Source organism: Lepidothrix coronata, unplaced genomic scaffold (genome assembly GCF_001604755.1).
Source record: "Lepidothrix coronata isolate B3197 unplaced genomic scaffold, Lepidothrix_coronata-1.0 Scaffold51, whole genome shotgun sequence".
NCBI lineage: Eukaryota > Metazoa > Chordata > Aves > Passeriformes > Pipridae > Lepidothrix > Lepidothrix coronata.
The window spans coordinates 3,457,698-3,481,445 of NW_016690231.1; the positions used below are offsets into that span (position 1 = coordinate 3,457,698).

Here is a 23,748-nt window from a genome sequence, read left to right on the forward strand (position 1 = left end):
GTTGGCAGAGTTCTCTCAGCCTAGGAAAGGAAAAAGCCTCAACTGAATACCATAGAATTCTCATTTTTCAGAATTGTCAACAGTTAGTTTACTGTAGAATAAAGAAAGGCTCATCTACATGCAAGACTGCAAGAGCTTTCCAGAGACAAAAAATGCTTGCAAAGCTATGTGGCAATTGTCCCACCTATGCCCAAAGCCCACTGTTGAAGTACATAAGCAAATACATAAAACAGAATCAAACAAGCAAGGAATTACAGCAACAAGTTTATTTAAATCTCACAAAGAACAGGAACAAGCTTCACAACAACTTGGTTAGGAAAATCAGCACTAATCCATATTTTTCCATGTGTGCTATTTTGACTCTGGTATAAACTCTGAAATCTACTTCCATCCACACAACTGCTTTTTGCTTTACAAACTGAGCTGCTGCTGCTCAACAGTTACCAGGGAAAACCTCAGACATGCAAAACAAATCAAGGCCACTGCCCAGTGCTTGGAACTACAAAAACAAAAAACCCCCTGAACCTGGTCAGTGCACTGACACTCAGATGGAAGTTATTATTCACATTTAACAAGCATGTGGTTAAATAGTATCAGTCCAGAAGTTTAATTCCTTTCAGTGTGCCAGTGGGAGGAAACTGCTGTAGACAACTGCACAGTGAACATCAAGTTACAAGACTAAGAGAAAGGACTTCGACAGGATAGTCCATTCTAAGTCTCACAGTTGCTCCAACAGCACCCAAGTACATCCCTTTTTGTGGAGAGAACAGTGAAGTCTTGGATAATAAAGGTGCTCCAACAGCTGTGGTATGGGACAGAGATCATTTTGCCTTTGTCAGTCAGTCGTGTAACTCTGGCATCCACAGCACCTCCTCCTCAGCTGAGCCAGTGTGGAAAAGCCCCACTTCACTCCCCTCTGCTCCCAGGGAGACTCCAGACAGTTTCTAGTCGGTTTGCAAATCCTTCCCCCAGTGGCAGCCTTAAACCAAGAACATCTTACAGCCTCTTTGTAAGGTATAAAACAGTTTAGGACACAAAATTTGGCCCTCATTTTAACAGGCAAGAAAAACAAGGAATCAACAGTTTTGAAGCATTTTGAAAATTAAAGTAACATACTAGCTGAAAAAGTTTGGATTTTGTTCTGCATAACACTCTCTCTTACTTGCTAGAAGTAATTTTGGGTAAGACTTCCCAAAAAAAAAAAACAAAAAACAAAAAACCAAAAATAAGTTCCATAACTACATGTATTATCCCATGTTCATGTCTTTTAAGAAAAAACAAAACTAAAAAACCAAAACCTTAGACAATTCTGTGTTCCTTGGAGAAGAAGGCTGATAACTCAACTTCAAAGATAGTAAAGTCTGTCTGAAAGCAACAGATTTGGTTCTCTGTGAATGCTCTGACCGACAAGGAAAGCCAGTTTATGAGCATACTGGCAAGGAGCAGGTACTCTGATAACACCCTGCAGAAAGGGAAAAAAAGAGAGGCAATTATTTTCAAGTAATTTCAATAAGCATGTGTTCACTGTAACAGACACCCCTGGAATTCCAAAGTAGGTGCATACATGGAAAAGTTTATATTCCCTGTTGTTTATGCTGGTTTCTGAAAAATAACATTATATACACTGAACACATAACAGAAGAACAGATGCAAGAAAACCCAGATTTCCCAACTCCATTCCTCTCCCCACTCCAAAAAAATCCTTTTACATTCAATACTGGGTCTTGCAGAAGGTGGGACATGGGTTAAGTCAGGCCTAATAGTTAGGATTGTTAAACTGACAAATCTGAAGCACACCTCAGGCACGAGCTGACTGTGTGCTGATCTTGGTGTGCATCAGAAGCCTCAAGGGAAGTGGAGGAACATAATTCTACCTCCACATAAAGCAGAAAGTATTTCTGCAGGTAAGAAACAGTAACTTCAAGTTTGCTTTTGACACAGAATTTGGAAATAATACTCAAAATAGCAAGTATTTTCTAGTGAGAATAAAGATTAATCTTCAGAGAGATCAGGTGAATTATAAAGCATCTAGTTCTCAAAACACCACTCTAGGTCCCAAGGCACACCTGCAGGCTTTTTGGATCTGCATGGGTGTTTTAAGGATACTTGTTCCCACCTTTTTGTGGGTTGTAACTGCACGGAAATGTACAATCTTTGAAGAAAAATATTATCATTTCCCAGAGGAAACACTTACCGACCAGTTATAGTACATGTGGCAGAGTTTGTAGGTCAACCTCTGCAAGTGATCTGGTTTCAGCTGGCTGCCATCATAAATGACATTGTAATGAGTGGGGGTGACACAACCATTTTTCACTGTATGGCTCACAACAAAGAAATCATACCTGTAACAGGAAAAGCAAACCCTTAGGAAAAGCAAAGTCTGTTACAGAAAGGGCTGCACTTTTTTAAGGATAGTTGGGCAATCCTGTCACTACACACTCATTTGGAACTAAACCTTTAACAATCAAAACAAGGAACACTAAAAAGTGAAGCACACGCACTTGAAATGTATGCAATACTCTGATGTATACAAACAGTGCATACTGAAACCCAGGAAATACTGCATAATACATTTGTAAAATGTAAGCTTATCCATTTCTTTCATCTACAAATTCACTATGATCTCTTTCCAAAAGGACAGAATTGTGCAAAGTATTTTTCTACTTGATCCCACAGCCCATTTAATGTATATTAATATATTTCCTTTACTATAAAGCTGCCAGCAAAAGGACTAAGTGTTACTTCTACAGTAACTTACCACTCTGGTCTGGTAATCACTGTATCAACAACAGTGCCAGGGGGTGGGTTTTTAAGTCCTCCACCAACCTCTGCAAAGAACCTGGCACCCACTCGTTTCTTCACAACAATCACAGTAAGTCTTGGACTAAAATAAAGGAGAAACCCCAAAAGCTATAGTGAAAAACTGCACTATGAGTACTTCAGGAACAGATTCTCTAGACCCCAGGGCATTAATTCCACAAATAAGTCCTCATTAATTCACTGATTTGGATTAAATGACAGTTTTCATAAATTTGAATTTTAAGTTTAGATGCAACTCTGATACTATTTCTCACCAATCCAATTTACATTTAACTTCATAGAGAGACAGAAAAACAGACCAAAAAGAGATAATCTAAATACAGATCAGATTTCTATTCTCTACCCCACCATTTCATACAGAAAACACTGCCTTAATGGCTTGCTCTTTATTAAAAATGCTGTTAACAGAAGCTAAAGAGAAGAAATAAGCACCTCAATTCCTCCGAGCTGCGACTTCTTTCGGACTCTACTTGCCTGCAGTGTAAGGAAACATGTTCATTTTTCAGAGCAGGTTAAGTCACTGCTGTTAAGGTTAAAATAATAATGGCCAGTCTTCGCGAGCGAAGATTTGGGAAAGATCATTAACCCTTTGAGCCTGCGCAGTGGATTTTTTTTTATTATTTATTTTTTTTTTTATTTTTTTTTTTTAGGTGGGACCCAGCGTGCGCTGAACTGAGCCCACCCTTTTTAACCCTGAGGTTCATCTGCCAGGGCCGAGCAAGCTTGGACAGTGGCAGTGAGGGTCTCAGGACGTAGGAGGGTCTCAGGACGTAGCTAAAAGGGGCCCCTGGTGGTCTAGTGGTTAAGGTGCAGCACTTTCACCGCTGCGACCCAGGTTCGATTCCCAGCCCCCCGGGCAGATGGAGCTCGTCAGCCCTGTGAGGCAATCCATCTAAGAGAAGGTCACTCTAAACAAACCTACGTCCTGAGACCCTCACTGCCACTGTCCAAGCTTGCTCGGCCCCGGCAGATGAACCTCAGGATTAAAGGGTGGGCTCAGTTCAGCGCACGCTGTGTCTCACCTAAAAAATCCACTGTGCAGGCTCGAAGGGTTTATGATCTTTCCCAAATCTTCGCTCCCGAAGACTGGCCATTATATAAGGTTAAAAGCAGAACGTTGAAAACTGTGCAGAATATAAATGACTGGACAACATAGTCCTTTCAGAAGTGGAAAGAAAAAAAAAAATGGACTTACCACGTAAGAGTCATCAGGCTATGATCAACCTTTGGAAATGCTTTGGAAAAAAGCATTAATTACCACATCCATCAAGTATGCCTAAGGAGTGTATGTGCATACATGTGCATTGCAGTCATGTGGTGTAATGTAATAGGAAAATTCTTAGTACATGTATGTCAGGTGTCTGAAATCATGTAAACAATCATCAGAAAGGCAGTTATTTGAGCTCAAGTAAAAGTAAGTACGGATAGAAAGACAACACAATCTTCATCCATAACCTCGTTTTGTATCCCAGGGCTAATTTCTCTTGCAGTACAAACAAGAGGGGTGGTGGAAACAGATTTACCTGTAGAAAGAACCAATGCTCTTCAAGCAATCCAGGAATTGAGGCACTTCATAATTAACCAGAGTATTTAGCTGGCCATCTCCAACACCATCACGGTACACAAAGATACGAGAGGGCAAACACTTATTCCACTTGAACCAGTTTCTTAGAGCAGCTTAAAAAACAAACAAACAAAAAAAATACCAAGAGTAAAAGCTGCTAGCTGTAATGAAAATTAATTCCAAAACAAAAAATGGATTTTTATTACTGGAGAAACAGCAGCAAGTTTGAAAACTAAGGTCCTCAATCTTTCAGTCACCTGAAACAGGTGAGCATCATGTTACACAAGTATTACCTGCAAAAAAGAACTGTGTACTGACACAAAAAGATAGAACCTAAGGAGACTCTCTGCTCCACTGGCCTCCCTCACAGCAGGGAGCTGTCCTCCTTTACATCCAACTCTGTCAAAACATTCTTTGAAGTTCACTGAGAAGTAATTTGTAATTATTGCAAAGAAATATTGGAATCAATGAAAGACTGTACACAAAATGCTATTATTAGTTTTCAGCAATATTTACAACTGTATTTTTAATCTGTTTCTATGCAAGGACAAGCTGGTCACACCTCCCCTCAAGGCAGCAGGGGAGGTGTGTTTTGAGGATCTGACTCCACAAGAGCAGAACTCCTTCCCTTACTTTGCAAGCAGGCTTTGATTCCATCCACAAGTTCTTGCCCACGACTTTGAACAACGCAGCGGGAGAACCACCTGTGAAGAACAAAATAAAAGACCTTCAAAGCATTTCCTAGGCTTCATTCAATGAAGTTATTTTTAAAATGCCTATAACCAGTTAGTCTTTGGGTGTTGTGGGTCAGTGCAGCCAAGGAGGAGTCATATGAGAATATTTCCCCCATAGTAAAAGTGCCTTAGCACCACTTGAAATCCCTCTCAATCAAAAATAACATTCACACAAGTCAACTGAAAAGGAGAAAGAGCCTGTCACATGCTGATGCCCTCTATTCCATGCACTATGGAAGAAGGACAAGGCTACTCCTTTAAGAGAATGCAGTGGAAAAACTAATTCACAATATATTTCTTATTAACAATGTACAGCAAACCAATTTGGATGTTCTCCTGGTGGCCCTCCACATTCAAGGCACTTTTCAGTTAAGGGAAAGGTCCTTATTTTTCTTTTTTCTGCCTTTGGCAAATCTTACCTTGTCATTGTTTGATTCAGGCTAGACACAAATCCTGCCACTGACTGCCTTCCAGTTACAGTGTCATGGTAACAATCAATTCCCACAATCATCACCTGTTTCAGCTTAAAAGAAATCAATACAGAACATGTATTAGTACATGAAGACGTGCTGTAAGGTAACAAGATCATGACACAAGCTATATGGTTTCAGGACACTTAAGTAATCCACGGATACTGAATTCTTGGATTAAGCATCTCCCTATGTTAGATTTAAACTCATGCCTCTTCTCACAGGCATAGAAGCTACTCAAAGAATACTCAATTTTATTTCCTGGGGGAAAAGGCTTGCTTTTTAAGTGAAGCTCAGAAAAAGAGTTACCAATTTTAAAAAAAATAAATAATCACTCACTGGGATCTCAACACTCCAAAGTTCTCCACCCATTTTGCAGTTCATTTGCAGGGCGATTTTTGTTGCAACAGTCATAATTGTCTGATGTTTGCTTAAAGTGCGAGCAAGCACACACTGACTTGGGATGGGGCAATCTGTGCATAAGTATTTCTTGATGGCATCATATTTATCTTTTCGGGAACTGGACAAAATACAAACCACCTTTAAAGAAAAAAAAAATGCTTTGTAAGAAGCTGCATTCTAAGATTTACAGAGCATTTCGGAGTTCTTTAGGAAAAGTTTTACCCTCAAGAGAAATACCCAAGTGTTCACAGTGAAAGAAGTAACTGTAAAGTTTCAGTGTCTGTGCATCAGAGCTAAGTACAAAGGCTCTTATCCAGAAGGGTACTCATAGCTAGCCTTGGATTTGAACAGGAGTATGATTAGGCATCTAGTGGATTCTCAGGAGTCAAGAGCAGTATTTCTGAAGACAAATCCCACTAGTCTTAAAACACCAATTACAGAGATTAACATGATTTGAAATTATGGATTCAATTACATACTATGTTTGTGTCAGGGGTAACCCTTTGCTGTAAAACCCTTAAGTAAGCTTCTGTTCTGTCATCTACTTCAATCCTGAAAAGAAAGAGAAAAAAGGCTTACAGAAAAAAAACCAAAAACCAATTAACACCTACTAAAACTTCAGAAAAAAACCCCCAACAGCTATTGAAACTACTTATGCATAAGCATAAAAGCCCACTGTACATCAGTACTGTATTGTCACATCTACAGCTATTAATAACCATAAAATATTCACACATTTTGAAGATGAAGAGGAATCACCCCAAGTTTAGGGTTCCAAACACAATGAAATTCAAAGTCAAAGGCAAGCACAGGTACTCAAAGGAGGATATTTGTAACAAGAATACATATTCCTTCTTTTGGTAAATATGGCTCTACTCGTAGGTTTTGCTCAATGACTGTCTAATATTTCTTGGGTTTGCCATGTGAAAAGCTCTCAGATATAAACGTAGTAATAATTGAGTAGGGAAGTCAGTCACAAGAGAAAACTGCAGAGTTTGTATCCTGAAAGCAACTTTGTTTTATGAAAGTTCTCCCAGAAGTCAGTAGTGTGACATACTGCACCACCTCCTCATTTAAAAGCCTAAGCATGGGAACAGACACATCTTAAGAAGTATAAAATAGTTTTCCCAGCAGCTTTCTAAAGACACTTACGTGGTGGGCCTGCTCATCCTGATCCCCATAGAGGGTGTGACCTTGTACAGGCTCTGAATTAAGGTATTGGCAACGTCGTGGTTGCGCCGCGTGTGGATCAACAGCCAGTTGTCCATGGGCACAGCACGGATCAAGGGAACTCCCCTGGTCTCCTTTGTCCAGTCAGCAAACTGAGGGTTGTAATCAACCTGGGAAAAGATGGTAAGGAAAGAAAATCAACACCCCACCAGACAAGCTATACCAGAACTACTTCCTGATACACTTCCAGAACAGACTGTAACACTTCTGTCTAGAACAGGACCTCCTTTTTACCTGTCCCTTTACTGCCACTGTCAGTAATTTAACATAAGCTTTATCCAGCCCTTTAAAGAAATCACACTCTTGAAATAATTCATTCCTAATTATGCAAACATACTTCTGTTTTTTTAGCACAGATTAAGTTGTTACTATTTGCTGCACAGCTTTTGATGTAGACTTCTTTTTCTCCCATTTTTCTTTTTAATAGGGTAACTGCTCGAGAAAAAGAAAAGTATTATTATAAAGGAAACAACACAACTTTTAAATAGCAAGAATTAAAAGGGCTTTACAAATACAGTATCTGGATCTGTACAGCTGTGCAAAGTGCCCTTTTCCATCCAGCAGCCATTCAAAACAAAAATCCCTAGTACAGAGCAAGTATCTAACGTTTTATGACAATCTATGGTTTAATTCAAATTTAGATTATTCATATTGGTCACCCTACCTTAAAGTGTTCTATCCAGTGAACTAATTAGTGGTTTTTCATCTGAAAGCCTTGATACATTTTTAATAAATGGAAACTAGTTAGAAACATCTCTAATCTCCTAGTTTGTGTACCTGAAAACGCTTTTTTTGGACAGAGGGATTGTTTTGCAAGGAAGACACTATTCTAATGTAGTGCTTTCACGACTTTCTAAATAGAACTTGTAAACAGTTTAAGAAGTTTGCAATGTTTTTACTCATTATCCCTCATTTATAAATCAAAAAGTACTATTTCCTTCCTTAAGAACTTGTTTCATCAGTGAGAGATCCAGAAGATTTTGGAAGCTGATTTATTATTTACCATGTTTCCTGATTGAAAGATCTTTTCTCCTTGAACAACTCTTCCTGTAAAGGCCACTGATTTATAATCAAAGCTTAAACCCCAGTTTCCAAGTTCCTTCTGAACGTTGTCATCTCTGTTTAAAAAACAAGATTTAAATGAAAAACATAAGAAATTCATTCATGCTGCCTTTTTTTAAAGACCAGTAAGATTTCTAAAGTTTTGCGGCAAGAAAGAAGTTAATTATACAAATCTTTCATGACACAGAAGTGCAGAAGATGTTGAGGTAGCATACTTTTGGATGTAGTTAAGAAGTCTTCCCACTTCCCATTGCCTTTGCTCAGGTGGCAGCCGGGTGTGAACCGCCAAGTCCTTCATCATGTTGAAGTCACTTCGCATCTTCTCCGTTAATCCTGGCAACGGCAAAAGCTTTTTCTGAGTAAGAGTTAACAGTAAGGACTATGGAAATTCAAACTCCAAGCCATACAGATTGATGATGCAGGTACTGCAGGCACAGAAAGTGGTGGCAGTATTAGTCAAGGTTTTCAGCTGCTCTCTGCGCATACGTTCCCATCTGCCCAGAAAAAAAATTCTGGATTTTTGTGGTTGCAAAAGAACACAAAACAAGGACCACACAAGGTCTTCAATTACATTTCCAAATCAAATCAAAACATTGCACTAGCAGTACCTGTCCATCTCAGCAAAGTGAGTATCTCAGAGCAATATACATATTTATAGATCTTACAAAATTATCCATTTCTAGTAAATTTCTCTTTTTCAACAGAAATTCTACTACCAAAAGTCTCTACAAGTTATCAGTGTGCCAATGTTGAACACTGTACCTGCAGACTATGCAACATCAAAACCCCTCCAACTTTTCAGCCTTGTTTAAAATCTTTTAGCTACAAAACTTGTTTCTAAAAACTCACATTTATAAAAAAAAAACATTTCTACTGAACAAAAGGCTGCTGTCAAAATACCCATTTCAGTAGGCATTATGGTTTGACAAATGCTTTAATATGAAAAAATACTACAGTACCTGTCAGAGAGCACAGCTCTGGAATTAGAACCACAGTTCCTTCCACGTTTCTACTCTTCTTCAGCTGACTGATCAAGACAGGCTGCTTTGGATCACCAATGTCTATATTATATTGCTGTGTTAGAAATATATATTCCATGTTAGTTTACTCATAACAAAGCTTTGGCTTTCCTAGCCTCATTTCTGCATGCTGTGACAATGCATCTGTGTTCCTCCCATATTACCTGTCCCTGCTGCCACCTTCCATATGCTTCCTTTTTGAATTTTCCCAGGAGCTCCTTGCTCATCCACACAACCCTTCTGACATTTTTGCCTGACTGACTCCTCCCTGGGATGGAGGACTCCCACCAAACCATACTGCGTAGGTTATTTACTGATCTCAAGTTACATAGTATCCATTAAACATAACATTCTATTAGAAATATTATTAATTACAAATCCATGCATCATAAGCAAAGCTGTAACAATGCTCCAGTGTTCCAAGTTACAGCACAACACACACAGTTAAGCTTCCATACCTTTTTGTAGTACTCCAGGAAAGTGATCTCAGCACCATCTGATTTTCTAAAGGTAGCCATTGGATTGCTATCCCAGTTGATGTCATCAATTCTGTATGTTCTGTTATTGTACCTACATAAACATTTAATTAGGTTTTGTTTAAATCTCAAATAGGAAAGAAATACAACTGTGAGACAAAAAAGTTAATCACAATACTCATGTAAGTTGAAAGTTTTTCTCCTATCAGAAGCAGTAACTTCAAGTTTTCAATTGTAAGAGGCTCTCAATTCTACCAAAAACTGAGCTGTAATAAAACCAAGAAAACATAACTAACCCAGTATGTACTTTCTGCTTTTTTAAATACTGTCACCTTGATTAATTTGCCAGCTTGACAATGACAGCATTTGCATGCTTTCTGATGCTTCACTGTGTACTTCAGGATGTGGAGCATAGAGAGATTTAAGACAACAAGAGCCCACAGAGACTTACCTTGTGAGAACAATTAAACCAATCAGCTCTTTAGCACAGGCGTCTCTAAATCTTTCCTCTCCAACCTGGGAATGAAGACTGTGCATAACATCCAACACTGTCTCACCACGAAGAACCTTATGGCTCACATCTGCACACAACATAATGCTCTCCTCATACTGCAGGATGGAACTTGAGAAGCCTGGCCACACCATCAACCTGTCAAAGGAGAACATGCACAATCTTAACATTTTAGAGCATCTTCATTCTCACCCCTTATTTCTGTCCACTTTCATGGACATCAGAAAGCAGGGAAGACACTAAGAAACCATTATCCAAATATAAACAAGTTCTTAAAAGTTAACAAAATGAAAAATATTTTACATGTAGCTATCTTTAATCAGCTCAAAATAAGATTAATTGAGCAGCTATAACTGAAGTGAAAGCAAGGATGCCTCAAAAGCTAAGAAATTTAATTCATGCTATTAAATATCTCACAGACAAAGTGTGTAGGTATTTAAGACACTTTTAAGAGAAAAAGACCAGCAGTTTATGTAGTAGAACACTGTCCAGTTTCTTCCACCAAATGGGATCTTACACATACACACAACTAAGTCAGGAGGATGAGATTTTATGCTTCCCAGGAATACCTGGTTTTATGTGCATGGTTTTATTACAAGATAAATCACCAAACATCAACCCCTCTCCCAGCACCCCTCCTAAACCTAAGTGTTTTTGCCACACCTGTGATTAGGGATGCTGACTGGATCCCCAGGGTTGTAATAATTACGGCCAATCTGCTGCAAATTGAGCATCTTCAAAAGCCTAGAAAAGTTGAAATATGGATGTCATTTAGCATTACTATTATTATTCAGTTTATCACACCATGCATGATCCCATTCCTCTACATAACCTCATTTTTTTATTCATCTGACTAGATAAAACATGAACTAAATAAAACTTTTTAAATTGAGTTTAATGAAAAGGTCATGGACACTTATTAATGACAATCAGGTGAGGTAAATTCAAATACAACCCAACCATTCTCCAACCAGTTGAAGATAACAGTCCAAACAAGCTACATCTCAGATGAACCAGACAGTATTTCCACAGTAAAGTGGAAATACTACGGCCAAAAAAAGTAATTTGCCAGTTCAAGGTCCTGCTCTATTATTTGCTTTAAGATGCAAACTCACAGACACAAAAAGAGAGCAGGGATAGGAATATCTGCCTACAACAGTCAGCATTCCAGTGTGAATCTGCTTGCTCAGGAAAAAGGTATAAATTCATTTCACACTAACATGAGCCAGAAATACACACATAATGCACATTAAAATATTGCCAGACGTGGTTGGCCACAAAGTAACAATACCCAGAAAGGCTTAAAAACTTACATTTGCAATACTTATTTACTAAAATCTATTCTTTGGAATGGAAAACCTTAACTCATGTATTTTCAGAATGTATTATAAGAATGTAATTGGTACAGCAAACCTTCTAAAAATGATGTTGTAAAAATGCAGACATGTAGGTGAAGTAGGTGGCAACTCATTAGTCAAAGTGACTGTTATCTTCACATCCTCCCCATTTCGAGTCCTACTAAACAGTTCAGTAACCTGAGAAAGGGAAATGAGGTTAATAAAACTAGAGGCAAACAGGGCTGTATCTGGACTTTGCTCCAGCAATATCAAACTGGACTTGTACACTGCGATTCTGTGCAATAATTCAAGACCAGTTGAAAAAGGAATCTGATTTTCTACTAGGACTGTAAATTACAACCTTATTTGGGTAAAGGTGACTAACAGTAGAATGGAGACTATCCCCAGAGCAGCTGAATTCAAGATGAAGATAAGGAGATCACTTACCAATTACCATGACAGGAAAAAGACTCAACTTGAGGAAATAAACTTAATATATTGCCAACTAACATACATTTAAATACTGATTCGGGTACTGGGAGGCAAAAAGACAAAAGATTAGAACACACAGTGAAAACATCTTCCTCCTCTCCCTTTTCCAAACTCAGCTTCACTCTGGACTCCCGTGTTCCCTCTGAACACCACTGGCTACACTCAGTCCCTCCAGTGAGGCAGTGAGTGGCACAAGGGGCAGGGGTCAGCAGCAGTAACAGTATTTTCCCTTTGCTGCTCTTTTCTTCTTAGATTTTTCTTCTGCTTTGATGTTTTTCCCTTCTTTTTAAATACAGAGGTGCAACCAGCTTTGCTGGTGGGCTCAGCTTTGGTCTGTGACGGGTCCATTGTGAAGCTGGCTGAAAATGACTGTGTACAACACAGGGCAGAGCCCGACCCCTTCCCACAGGAGCCACCCCAGACCCCCCTGCTACCAAAACCCTGCCACACATACCCAATTCATCCACCCTTTGGATTATGTTGAATGTTAATTTACAGAAGTTATGAAAAGAATTAAGTAGAAAGACAACTACAGGAGAAATACTGTCTGTACTACCCACTTCTGTGCAGAGGGTTATTCTAACCTGCAGAACCTAAGCGTTAGAACCAGAAATTTATTACCAAATTTCTCTACTCAAGCAAATTAGCTTATACTAATACACTCAATCCAACTAAACATTACTTGTGGGACATCAATTCCCTAACTTCACCCTGGCTAGTAAGGAACAAGAAGCATCATAAAACGCGAGTCAAAATAAAAAACCAAATAGCATCCTCATATCATACCTTATTCCGCAGTTTTTGTGGCAAGAATAATATTGACCCATCGAAGGCGTGGGTCCTGCCAATGTGCTCCTCGTGCTGGAAGAGCAGAGCGGACCGAAGGCGGCGCGATTCCATCTCAGGGCTGTAGCCAACGTGGTACTGGTATAGAGCCCACTGGGGTCGAGACGTCAAACGATAGTGATTGGAAGTTAATTTTATCATTCTACCTGACACACCTGAAACGAGAGGCAAACATCTTAGCAGTCGCAAAATGTTACCGGTTTGTATTCATACAACAGCTCTCAGAGGTTTTTAAAAACTATGGTGTTCAGACAAAGATTAGAGGTCGGTTGTGTTGTGCATCTGTTCAAGCTCGGTGAGCTATGGCACGGTGTTATGAGACATTCATCTGCTCATCAGAGCTTTCTGTAACTCCTTCAGCTGGCAGGAACACTCTCACATCACATGAGGTAAGCATTTAGATCAGCAGCCTGCACACAGATGTAAAGGGAAAACAGCAGGCCAGCACTACAGCTGCCTACAAAGGACAGAGATCCGTCTACTAGCAGCATAGCTCTAGACAGAATAACTCAGAATGAGAACAACTACACTGCTCCTGGCCCAAAGTGACTTGAGCAGAACTAAGCCTTGTCATTCCTGGGCCTGTGCCATGCTCCAGTCATCACTCAATTAAGCAAAAGTGAACTACAGTCATTGCTATATGGTGTGATGTCTCATACTTGCAATATAAAACCACCATCAGCATAGAACCTGCACTGTGGAGCATTAAAAGGATGAAGGGATTACATTCTAGCAGGCATACAGGACCATCATGACAGTCTGCTGTACTTGTCATAAGCGTGATTTCAACTCCAGAAAAGCATGTCACCTCTTCTTTAAACTAAAAAGTTTACTCGAGAAGAGATTTCAAATTCCACATTTATTTAGCGATCTTTATCAAGTTGGTTAGTGAATGGGTTACAAGAGCAACTTTTATCTTTTTCTAGTACATAGTAAAGGTTTTTGTTGTTTTTTGTTGTTTTGTTTTTTTTTTTTAACTCAGCTCTCTAGTGGAAACTAAAAGCAGAAGAAAACTATTTTTCATTTCGACTTGCTTACGTGTCTATAGTCTAAACATACCAGTTTTTGATTCTTGAACATGCAACATGGCTTGTCGAGTATTGACCCCCAGGTCATGGTAATCCCTCTGACGGCCACCCCTCTCTCGTAAACACAAACCCTGGAGTCCCGAGGAAACCCGTAATCCTGTTGGTTTGAAATTTGAGGGAGAATCAGAATCAAGTAATAGATATATTATGGATATTATTATATATTACACAAATTAGAATTAAATACAATTCAATTTTGAAAGGCACACATATAAATTTAAGAGAAATCATGAAATGCTAGTTTTCGGCTTTTGCTATGTAGCAAACATCTTAAAACAGAATTCAAGGAACACATAGTAACTTCTGAAAATATATGGACAGGTAACTAGTAAGCAAATAGAACAGCTCACAACAGGATGACAAAAAAACCCCAGATGTCAATCCTCCAAATCAATAATCTCTTCTGCAAATACAGGGAGGACAAGTCTCTTTCCTTTTATCTCCAGCTGCCACCAAATGTAAATACACTGTGATGTGAAACAGGCAAGAAAGTTTAATTTCCTTATTAAGATTCAAGAAAGTAATGAAGTATCAAAACAAAATTTACTGTTGGTACTCATGTAGTTAATTGTGTCAACTATTTTGACAGAGGACATGGTACACATGAGGTACTTCTCAGAATTCCTCGTTCAGTTAGAGTGACAATACCATCATCACAAGGTACGTATCGCAAACTTCTCCAAATCTTAGTAATAAATCTCATTTTGAAAAGAAAAAGTCTAAAGAATGCAATTAAGACATTCTCTTCAAAACACAAGCTCTTGTGGGCAATGAACTTTTTCTCCCTGTCTGACCTTCTGGCCTTCTCTCCTGCTGAACACTCTCCAAGCCCCTCAGTCGTCCGTGGCCTCCGGGTTCTCCCGATGGGTGTGAAGGAACATCGACCCGCTGGGGTTGCCGAGCCTCACCCAGCTGACCTGGCAGATCCACTGCGACCTGCCATGGTTGGGAACAACTTTTTCTACTGCAACTGAAAAAACACCATACTTCCAAGAGTACAGCAGAACATTCATCAAGTAGAGAATACTCAAATACCCAAGTGTAAGAGTTCCAGAAGATTAAATCTTTTTTTCCTGTATTAAGTAGCAGTTATTACTCTACACTTTAAACTCAAAAATACTGAAGTTCAGGATTTTTTTCCTAGTTAATATTCATTTAACTAACAGTCAATACAAATCTTTCCAAGCTCTAACTAAAATTCATGGACTTCTCATTTCAGATCAGTAGCTAAGCAGGTCTCCTTGCTCTTACACTCTCCACCTGGTAAGATCTGTCAAAGGTACACCCTCTAAGAAGTCTGTAAATACCTACAAGCACTACTGCAAAGATCCAATGTGCAACCTGAAAGTTATCAGAGCCCAGTGCTACCACAGTAACAGCTTATTACAAAGTTCTGTGCTCTCTCTATATAGTATTCATAAAAGTAGTTCAGCAAAGTTCTCTGCTTCTCTCACCTATACTCCATCCTCGCCCCTGAAGGAAGTGGCAATGCCATGTACATGGATTCTCTAGTCCAACAGCTGAACACTGAGCCCCTGAGCTGACTGTATTCCTTTCCCATCCACAAGAGGATCTGAGCAGAGCTCCATGTCTGGTGTATTATGATGTCTCTGTATCAGACCAGTGTAAAAATCACATGCTATTGTTCACTTCTTGTTCCCATCTTTCCCTGCCATCCAGAGTATGTTCTCTCTTAGGCTGAGATACAATGCATGCCTAAGCCCTCACTTTCCAAACATTTAATATAAACCCTCTTATGCATTCCACAACCTCTTTTCAACATCTTTGGAAACACTTCTGGAACTAACCCTCTTGGGAGACAAATACACACAGTCTACATGACAGAAGAGTGGCAGCCTGTATAGAAATAGAATGCCAAAACAGACTTTTCTCCACTCAGAATTCATCAGTATTCAAAGTCCATATAAAGTATCTAGCCCCTATCTTTTCTATTACTTTCCTCTTCACTCAGAGCAGGACACTGATACCACTCCCTGACTTCTGTTAACAATTCTGTGCAAGTCAAAGAGGCCAAATTTGAAGCAGTCAGATCTCTTAGGTTTATAAATTCTGTTCCAGGGCCAAGAGGTGCATCAGTGCTACTGCTAATGCACAACAGATTTCACTGTTTGAGAAACAGAACTGTTAATTACCTTCTATCACTATTTAATCTCATCTGACACTGGCAAGAAAATTACTAGGAGCACTTCTCCAGTCTGCCCATGTGCTCAAATGAAAGATGATCACTGATAACTGATAAATTTAAGGAGCTGCTTTAAAAAATCTCCAGGTATGTGGCCATGGCTGCAAACACAGAAGTATCAGCCACTTCCAAGTTACAGTTTGATCAGTGCCTGTAAGTGCAAGACAAGCCCTAAATACTTGCTCCAATGCATAAACTCCTCGATATTGAAATTAAAACCAAGAAGAATAGGTCAGAACACCTGCCAGACCCAGGTTCTGCCCAAATATGAATCAATAGCAGCAGCAGCCTAATATATGCTGTTTCTCTGCAGGGTAGCACAGAGGACAAAGCAGGCTGTGAAAATACCTATTTCCCCCAGCTCTATTATATATATATATATTTAACTATATATTAAATAGTTTGTAAGGACACCAGAATATCCTTAATAAAATGGAGTTATATTAACTATACATCTAACATAATATATACATGCACACATACAATATCTAACACATATGCCTAGTAAATAACTGAGGTATGACAATCCCCACTGCATTCACTCAAAAGAAAACCAACTCACAGCTGGATCTCCTGCCATAGGTCCAGCAGCCTCCTGTCTGGGAGGTCTTCCCCTGGCTCTCGCTCGGGCTCTTCCCGTCATCTTCTAAAAGAAACAACTTACACCGTTAGTGCTCCATTGCCTCCTTCCCCATCCTTATCCCGACAAATATTACGAGCAGCACCCCACTGCATTTGCCACGCTTTAATTTCAGTTAACTCAGTAAAACGCACCCCTCCTGGAAACATGTTTGGATCTCCGCACTAACAGAGCCATGACGGGGAGTGTGGGGAAGCTTTACAGGCAGGTTTGCACTGACTGGCACAGGCCATCACGAATCCTGAGGCTGGTAAGTCAACTAGAACGGAGAGCACGGCAGGACCTGCAGCCTCAGCCAAGCGTAATTCAGAGCCTTCTAATGTTACTTTCGAGTCTCTCAATTCAGCCTGATTTGTTACACCAGGAGCAGCTTCACCCAGAGCACGTGCCAGCGTTACCGCCCGGTCACTGCCGCCCCCAACCCCGACCTGCCCATCTTCTCCCCTCACAGCCGCCCGTCCCGGCCCCACCACCCCTGCCCGCCTCGAGCCATCCTTAGGGCCACAATCCGCACCCAGAGCCTCCCAGCCCCGCTGGTCCTTGGCGTTACCTTGTCCTGCCCTCCAGCTGCAAGAGGACTCTGCTCCTACGCAGCGGCAAAGAACGGGCCGTCCCCGCACGATTTAGTACCTGCCGAAGGCCACACCCCGGGGTCACCGCCCGCACCGCCCGCACCGCCCCCGCACGGCCCCCGCACGGCCCCGCACGGCCCCCGCACCGATCCCTCACCGCCCTCGGCACGAGCCGCCGGGGCGAGGAGGGAACACGCGCTCGGCGCTGATTGGCTGCCGAGGCCCGAGAGCGGCCGAAGAGCGCGGCCAAAGAGAGCCGAAGGGAGTCGAAAGAAGACGAAGAGAGCCGAAATGAGACGAAGAGAGCCGAAAGGAGCCGAAGGGCAACGCATTTCCCGCTCTCGCGGCGCACCCCCCAGCGCTGGCGCTGCCCCTGCGGGCGGGGAGCGGCCATGGCGCTTTCCCTCATGGCCGAGTTCTGCTCGTGTGGGGCTCGGGGTGTCCCCCCCCGGCCCTTCCTGCTGCGTGTCACCCGTGCGAGAGGAGAACGTTCCCGCTAAAAGGCGATTTCCTCCTCGTCCCGCTCCTTGTTTGAAAAATAAGCTGCAGTTAACCAGGAGGTGGAGCAATAAAGCAAGAAATAAAGCTCTTGATGTTGTTTCTAGTGCATCGCTCAGCGCCGTTACAGCCACGGTTGTACTTCTGTACGTGTTTAAGCCATGACTTTAAACTAGCACATCTTACGACTTGAAAGTCAGTGGCCTGAAGTGGGAATTCACTCTCTAGCCAGCTTTTCCACGCTCCCGTGGAAAGGCAGGATGTCTAGACGGCACCAAGGTTCAAATTCACCATTTCTGTTGTTTTTAGTGTGCCTTTGCTCAAAGTTTAGGTGTCTGTGACGTGTTTGGAGACTTCAAGGGACAAGAGATAAACATTACCTAATTAAATACTTACCATCATGAAAGACCACTCTGATCCTATGGGGTCATTTACAATTTGCTAGAGAGTGAATTCCCACTTCAGGCCGCCGACTTCCAAGCCGTAAGATTTTCTACTTCTGTTGTGAAGTCCAAAATACGAGTTAGGATTTCCTGTAACAATCACATCAATTGGATCTGCAGTGCACAAGGTTCCTTTTCCTCCTTCTCTGTCATTCCAGGTAGAAGTGGTTAACACTGTTAATATCAATACTAAAATAATACGAATATCTCTTTGTTTGATTCATATTGTCAGTTTGTCCACAAAGCCAGCTTTGCTGTGCTTACTATGTCAGTGCAGCAGCCCACTTAGGAAACCAAGTGAAAAAGAAGAGTTTTCGAACTGTGAAAGTGTGGATGTTGCTACTTAAAGAAGTACTTTTAGCATGCAATTTTTATTATTCACATATAAATCCGGATAAATATTTAACACGCTCAATACATACACTTAGATGGGGCATGTTCAGTGCTTTTAAGAGCAGTGATTACTCCTTGCCATGGGCTCTTCACCCACAGTGCCAACTTTTATTGCTCTGTAGCCTGCAGAACTTTCCAGTAGGTCAGAGGGTTAAAGCTGCAGAAACATAATATGCAGATTTTCTTGGCTCAGCAGTATTTAAAGATAAACAGAATATAAAGATGTTGTCAAAGTCATTTATGTTATGTAAATCATGAGAAAGCAGAATGTGTGTGTTGGAAAGAGTTATGTTTGTTTATTCATTAAAAATATCTGTCGTGCTTAGTGTTTATTTTTTTTATGCCAAATTCCTTACATTTCACTGCAGAACTTAATTATCTTTAGATGGGAGTTGTTAAAAGTACTTAATCAGACTGGCTACCTACAGCAATTCCTTATAAAATGAAAATAAACATCAACAATAAGCACCCTAATTTTTATACGTGGGTTGTCAGACAGTTAATTAGTACTTAGCAAAAGATAAGTTCCAATTTGGTTTTCGCAGTCTTTCAGACTTGCCTTTCTTTTAGCGATTCAATCCAGTTAAAACTGGCTGTGCAGGTATCTTTAATGAATTTTCATAGTCAGAGGAAACGTGGAAAAGGCAACGCACTGATTGCAACAGGTACATCATGTCCTTAGCCCAGGCCGGTTCGCAGAAACACCGAGAAAAACAAGATTTTGAAAATGGCAACTGCTTGCCTTTTCATTTTTGTGCTGCCAAAAAACCCTCCCAGAGCTGGACTCGAACACGCCGAAATATCACATATGAAATATTTTTTTTCACAGCTACTTGGCTTGAACTCTGCTTTGATGTTTGCTTTACCCGTGATGCAATTGTTTTTGCCTTCTGTCTCCTGTTGCTACAATAAGCCATTTCCCATACATGTCATCTCCAAAGGGGAAAAGACCGCATGGAAACAGAACAAAGAAAACAGAACAAAAGAAAATCAGGGATTTTTCCAAAGGCCCATTTGATGTACAAGTATAAACAGGAAAAAGATGCCTGAGGAGGTAGGAGCCAGGAACTGTACCAGCAGACAGCTGTTAACTCGTGTAGTTAGCAGCACTTTGGGATTCTGAATGGTAAATAAATAAGTGACTCCAATGCACATAGTGAAGAAAATACTCACTTCACTACCTTTAGTGTAATGTTTAAGTGTATTGCAAACTCTTCACAAAGTAAGTTGAACTCTTACCTTCATGTATTTCTTGTAACACCACATCCAGGTATCAATAGCTCTTTTGCTTCTAGCCCCAGAAAAGGAATTACCTCAAGACAGTGGAATAAAAAGCAATATTTGCTGTGATGAAGCAAGAGAAAATAAGGAACCCTTCAGAACAGAACTCAGCAACTCACATGTGCAGCTAGTTTTTTTAAAAGCCCAACATGTTGCTCCTGAATCTTATTGAATTGTTTGTTAAGAAATTTTCAAATGGGAATTTCTCAAAAATAAGCATTGAAACTCAAGCTCCTCTGGTAGTATTTGTGAGTCTGGACCACAATGTTTTTACATTCTTAATTAGTTTTTTTCCTAAAGGGAGAGAGGCAAAGTTTAAAGACTGAGTTAGTATCTGAAATAATATCTCATGAGTTAACAGTCTTGCTTCTTCCCAATGCAAGTTGTTAATGCCCCATTTAATTTACTATAATGATAGTTGGAATAGAGGAACTGATGGGCCTAAACAGTGGAGCCTCATTTACTTACTGCCTTGGGTAGAGTATGGGGCACAGGGAAACTAGTATTTACATACCAAAACAGAAAGCAAAAGGCATGTTACAGAAAAAAAATTGCTACTAAGGAGATAATACCCAACTCACTGCGTAATAAATATCATGAAAGTATTTTCTCTCAGGAACAGGGAGAATAAATTTGCAACTTCCTATTTCCCCTGCTGTTTTCTAGTCTATTTTTTTATCCCTAAATTCTGGTTTTTTTCCTTCAGATCCTTTCTTCTTTTGTCCGAGCCCTTATTCTTTGTAACTCACCTCTTAAAACATCACTCTCTCTGTTCTTGGAACCTGTGTAGGACTTTCTCCTGTTCCCCTTGACAACAATGGGTTTTGTTTAAACAGAAGCAAACTGGGTTTGGGTTTTGTGTGCTCCTTGTTTACCAGGGTATCTAATCACTGCTGTCACCATCACTGCTCACTCCAAGCCCTGTTTTGTCAGACCGTGCCCTGAGCCCTCCTTTCCTGAAAAAAAAGCGGCCTCTTATTTACACACCACCATATCCCTGCCAAAATTTCTTGTACTCTACCAACTTAACACGATTCTCTGTTCATTTCTGCCCGTTAAAAATTCAGATTGGCCCTAGCTGATGTTTATTTTGTGTCCAAGTCCTGAGTGAAGCGAGCAAGAAGTGATTAGACATAAGTTCTCAATAAATAGCTGTATTAAATGGAGAGGTCACATTAAACAGACAGACACAAGACCTCCAGAAATTGATACTGTAATTAGATTTGTAAAGTGTATTCTATAAATATGAAATTCTGTAATATGTGTATTTTGGAAGATGGCCTTTATTACCTATGTTTTTAACTAGTAAGAGGAGATGGAGAGTTAGTGTATAGAGTATGTTAGAATAGAGCTGAAGCAATATTTTTATTCAGATATTATATAGTAAAATATTGGATTGTTTCAAAAAGCAATGGGAGTATTTCAGGAGAGAGACCAGCAAGAATTCTCATGTTTAGATAAATTGATTTCAGCTCATTTAGCAACTCGGTTTGATCTAATTGTCTTTTTATTGCTTTGAACATTCCTGAATTATGCAGAGAATTTGGGTTATGTGATTTAGTGTTGGATTAAAAAATGTCACAGCTTAACTTTCTTTAAAATAGTGTAGAACTTTGTTCACAGTCAACGAAGTTCATTATTTTTTTGTTCAAAGCCCAGCTGCAGGCCTGGAGCATTTCTCATAAATATCAGGAAGTACCCGAAGCCACAGTCAGGATTAAAGAGTTGATCTGAACCTTAGATCTCAGCTTTAAAGCTGTAATGTACAGTGAATTTGGTTTCATGGTAAAGGAAATGGTAATTGCTGAAGTATGTTTTCTTAAGTTGCAAAATCATTTTTGAAATGTTTTCATTGAAACCTCTGTCAGTGCCGTGCATGAGAATGAGTGGCCTCGTCACACAGCAATTGTGCACGAGCACAGCACTGAGTCTGTGCTGCTGTCCCTGACACAGGGACCAAGGCCAGGGTGGCCACTCCTGGGTGCACAATATCAGCTCCCCAGCCACCACCTAGAACACCAAGCAAGTGAATTAATTATTTCCATACACGCTATTCCAAGAATTGCTTCTGAGAGATGAGGTCGAGTTCTTGGTTATCTGACAAATACACAAGTGATACCCTTGGTCACAAAAGGCAGAGTAAATTCCTCAGGATAGTAGTAATGTATTAGAAAAAGCACTTTGCTGCTGGCTCCCTACAAGTCTGGTGTGCAGGGCTGAAAGGAGTGGAAAGCACAGCGAAGGATCAGACACGTCTCTACATGCTTTCTACACCTGGTTGCTGCATCAACCAAACCACACACCCTGCACTCTGCTTCCAGAGCAGTTTATTTAATCTGAACATTTTATTGCATGAAGGCAACTGTCTTTATTTGCATTTATGAGGAAAATAAAACCTGAACACTTGCTGCTCCCTGACCTTTTTCAAAGGATGTTGCATTTAAATGTGTTCTTCTTCTACACATGGCAGTATTTACTGATGTCCTACTGCTTCATTCATGTAAGTGATCCAGATAAAATACAATTCTTAAGATGGACTGCTGCATTTTTAAAACCTTGGCCTCTTTGGGCACTTCAAACAGCAGGTATAGAAGTTATACTTCATATAGCTCTTGCACAGATAAGAACCATGGGCAGAGGTGGTGTTACCTGCACTCTACATAAACAGACACATATCTGTTTTCACAGTTCAGTGAATCTGATTGTGTCAAAGACATTTATAAGTTTCTTATCTCTTCCTCCTATATTTGTTTGTCAAGACCTGAAGTCACTTTTATAATCTTGTACTGCACCCTCTCTTTGGCAACGTGTTTCAGTAGTGTCTTAGCACTTCAGCTGCTGTCTACAAAATGCACTGCCATTTTAAATTACTGAGCAGCAAAATAATGAAGGCTTAATTTCAATTTTAAACCTTTTCCTTAAATCTTATTTTAGTATCTCTCGTTTAGAATTAATCACAATAGTCTGATAGATAACACAGTAAGTTAAAATTAATAGGGCTCAATCTCTATTGCTACATATTTAAAGGAAGCACTTTTGTCAGTACAGTTGTAACCTCAGGTACCACAGAGGCCTTTCAGTTCAGGATCTGAATACATTTCTTTCTCCTCACTGTATCATTAGTTTGGTGTCCATCTTAGTTCAGCCTTACATTTGTGTGCTGGAATTACTAACAGGGGAACTAGCAGGAGTTATTATGTGGACTGGTGGAAATCAACTCTCAAAACCAAACTAATTCTGCTGTAGAATAGTATGAGCAACTGATTTTGAATTGCCCTACCTTCACAACTGGGTCATTTTGGTGAGCAGTAGCAGGCAGGGCTTCATCTACAGGGACACTGGCAGGTTTCTGCAGAGCTCCTAATTTATTCTAAGGACTTGAGAAATAAATAGATGGATTTTAATTACCTAAATTGTTTATGTGACAAACTTGCCATAGAGATACATGATGGAAAAGACTCTGTGCTTGTAGTGTACAGTATAGAACTCAAATACCAGGCTGATGCTCTCAGAGATGATGATCTGCTCAGATGATGGCTGTTCTTGAAGGTGTCTAGTTTCAAATGCACTGCACTTTTTGGTTATAGATTTCCTCAGGCACTCCAAGTTATTCTTTTGTACTTTCCCAGCACAAAACTGTCTTGACAAAACAGATCAGGTTCTTTGC

The 23,748-nt window shown here is 40.2% G+C and overlaps 1 protein-coding gene across 2 annotated transcripts; it reads right to left on the reverse strand.

Annotated features, from left to right (window-relative positions):
* Nucleotides 1–229: 229 nt before the first annotated feature.
* Nucleotides 230–17,575, reverse strand: PIWIL1 (piwi like RNA-mediated gene silencing 1). Of its 2 annotated transcripts, XM_017815588.1 has the most exons (22): nt 17,445–17,574; nt 16,817–16,900; nt 14,846–14,987; nt 14,023–14,148; nt 12,904–13,118; nt 11,702–11,823; nt 10,952–11,032; nt 10,229–10,426; nt 9,760–9,871; nt 9,242–9,356; nt 8,498–8,615; nt 8,224–8,338; nt 7,143–7,330; nt 6,470–6,542; nt 5,928–6,128; nt 5,538–5,641; nt 5,018–5,088; nt 4,344–4,497; nt 3,253–3,294; nt 2,759–2,884; nt 2,195–2,342; nt 230–1,462 (listed from the first exon to the last, which is right to left on the reverse strand). In XM_017815588.1, the coding sequence occupies exons 2-22, from the start codon at nt 16,895–16,897 to the stop codon at nt 1,346–1,348; spliced, it is 2,649 nt and encodes an 882-aa protein (XP_017671077.1). In that variant the 5' UTR covers nt 16,898–16,900; nt 17,445–17,574; the 3' UTR covers nt 230–1,345. The 2 variants fall into 2 exon arrangements, with proteins under 2 accessions (XP_017671077.1, XP_017671078.1); XM_017815589.1 differs by lacking the exon at nt 3,253–3,294 and having other exon boundaries at nt 17,445–17,575.
* Between the last annotated feature and the right edge of the window lie 6,173 nt (nt 17,576–23,748).

What these genes read in the sequence shown, in the direction of transcription:
- PIWIL1 (XM_017815588.1), bottom strand. Translation starts at nt 16,897, where the DNA reads ATGACGGGAAGAGCCCGAGCGAGAGCCAGGGGAAGACCTCCCAGACAG. An exon ending in AATCAAAGCCTGCTTGCAAA is followed by an intron (nt 4,498 to 5,017) that starts GTAAGGGAAGGA and finishes TTGTTTTTTAAG; the next exon opens with CTGCTCTAAGAAACTGGTTC. An exon ending in GTGATTACCAGACCAGAGTG is followed by an intron (nt 2,343 to 2,758) that starts GTAAGTTACTGT and finishes TTCCTGTTACAG; the next exon opens with GTATGATTTCTTTGTTGTGA.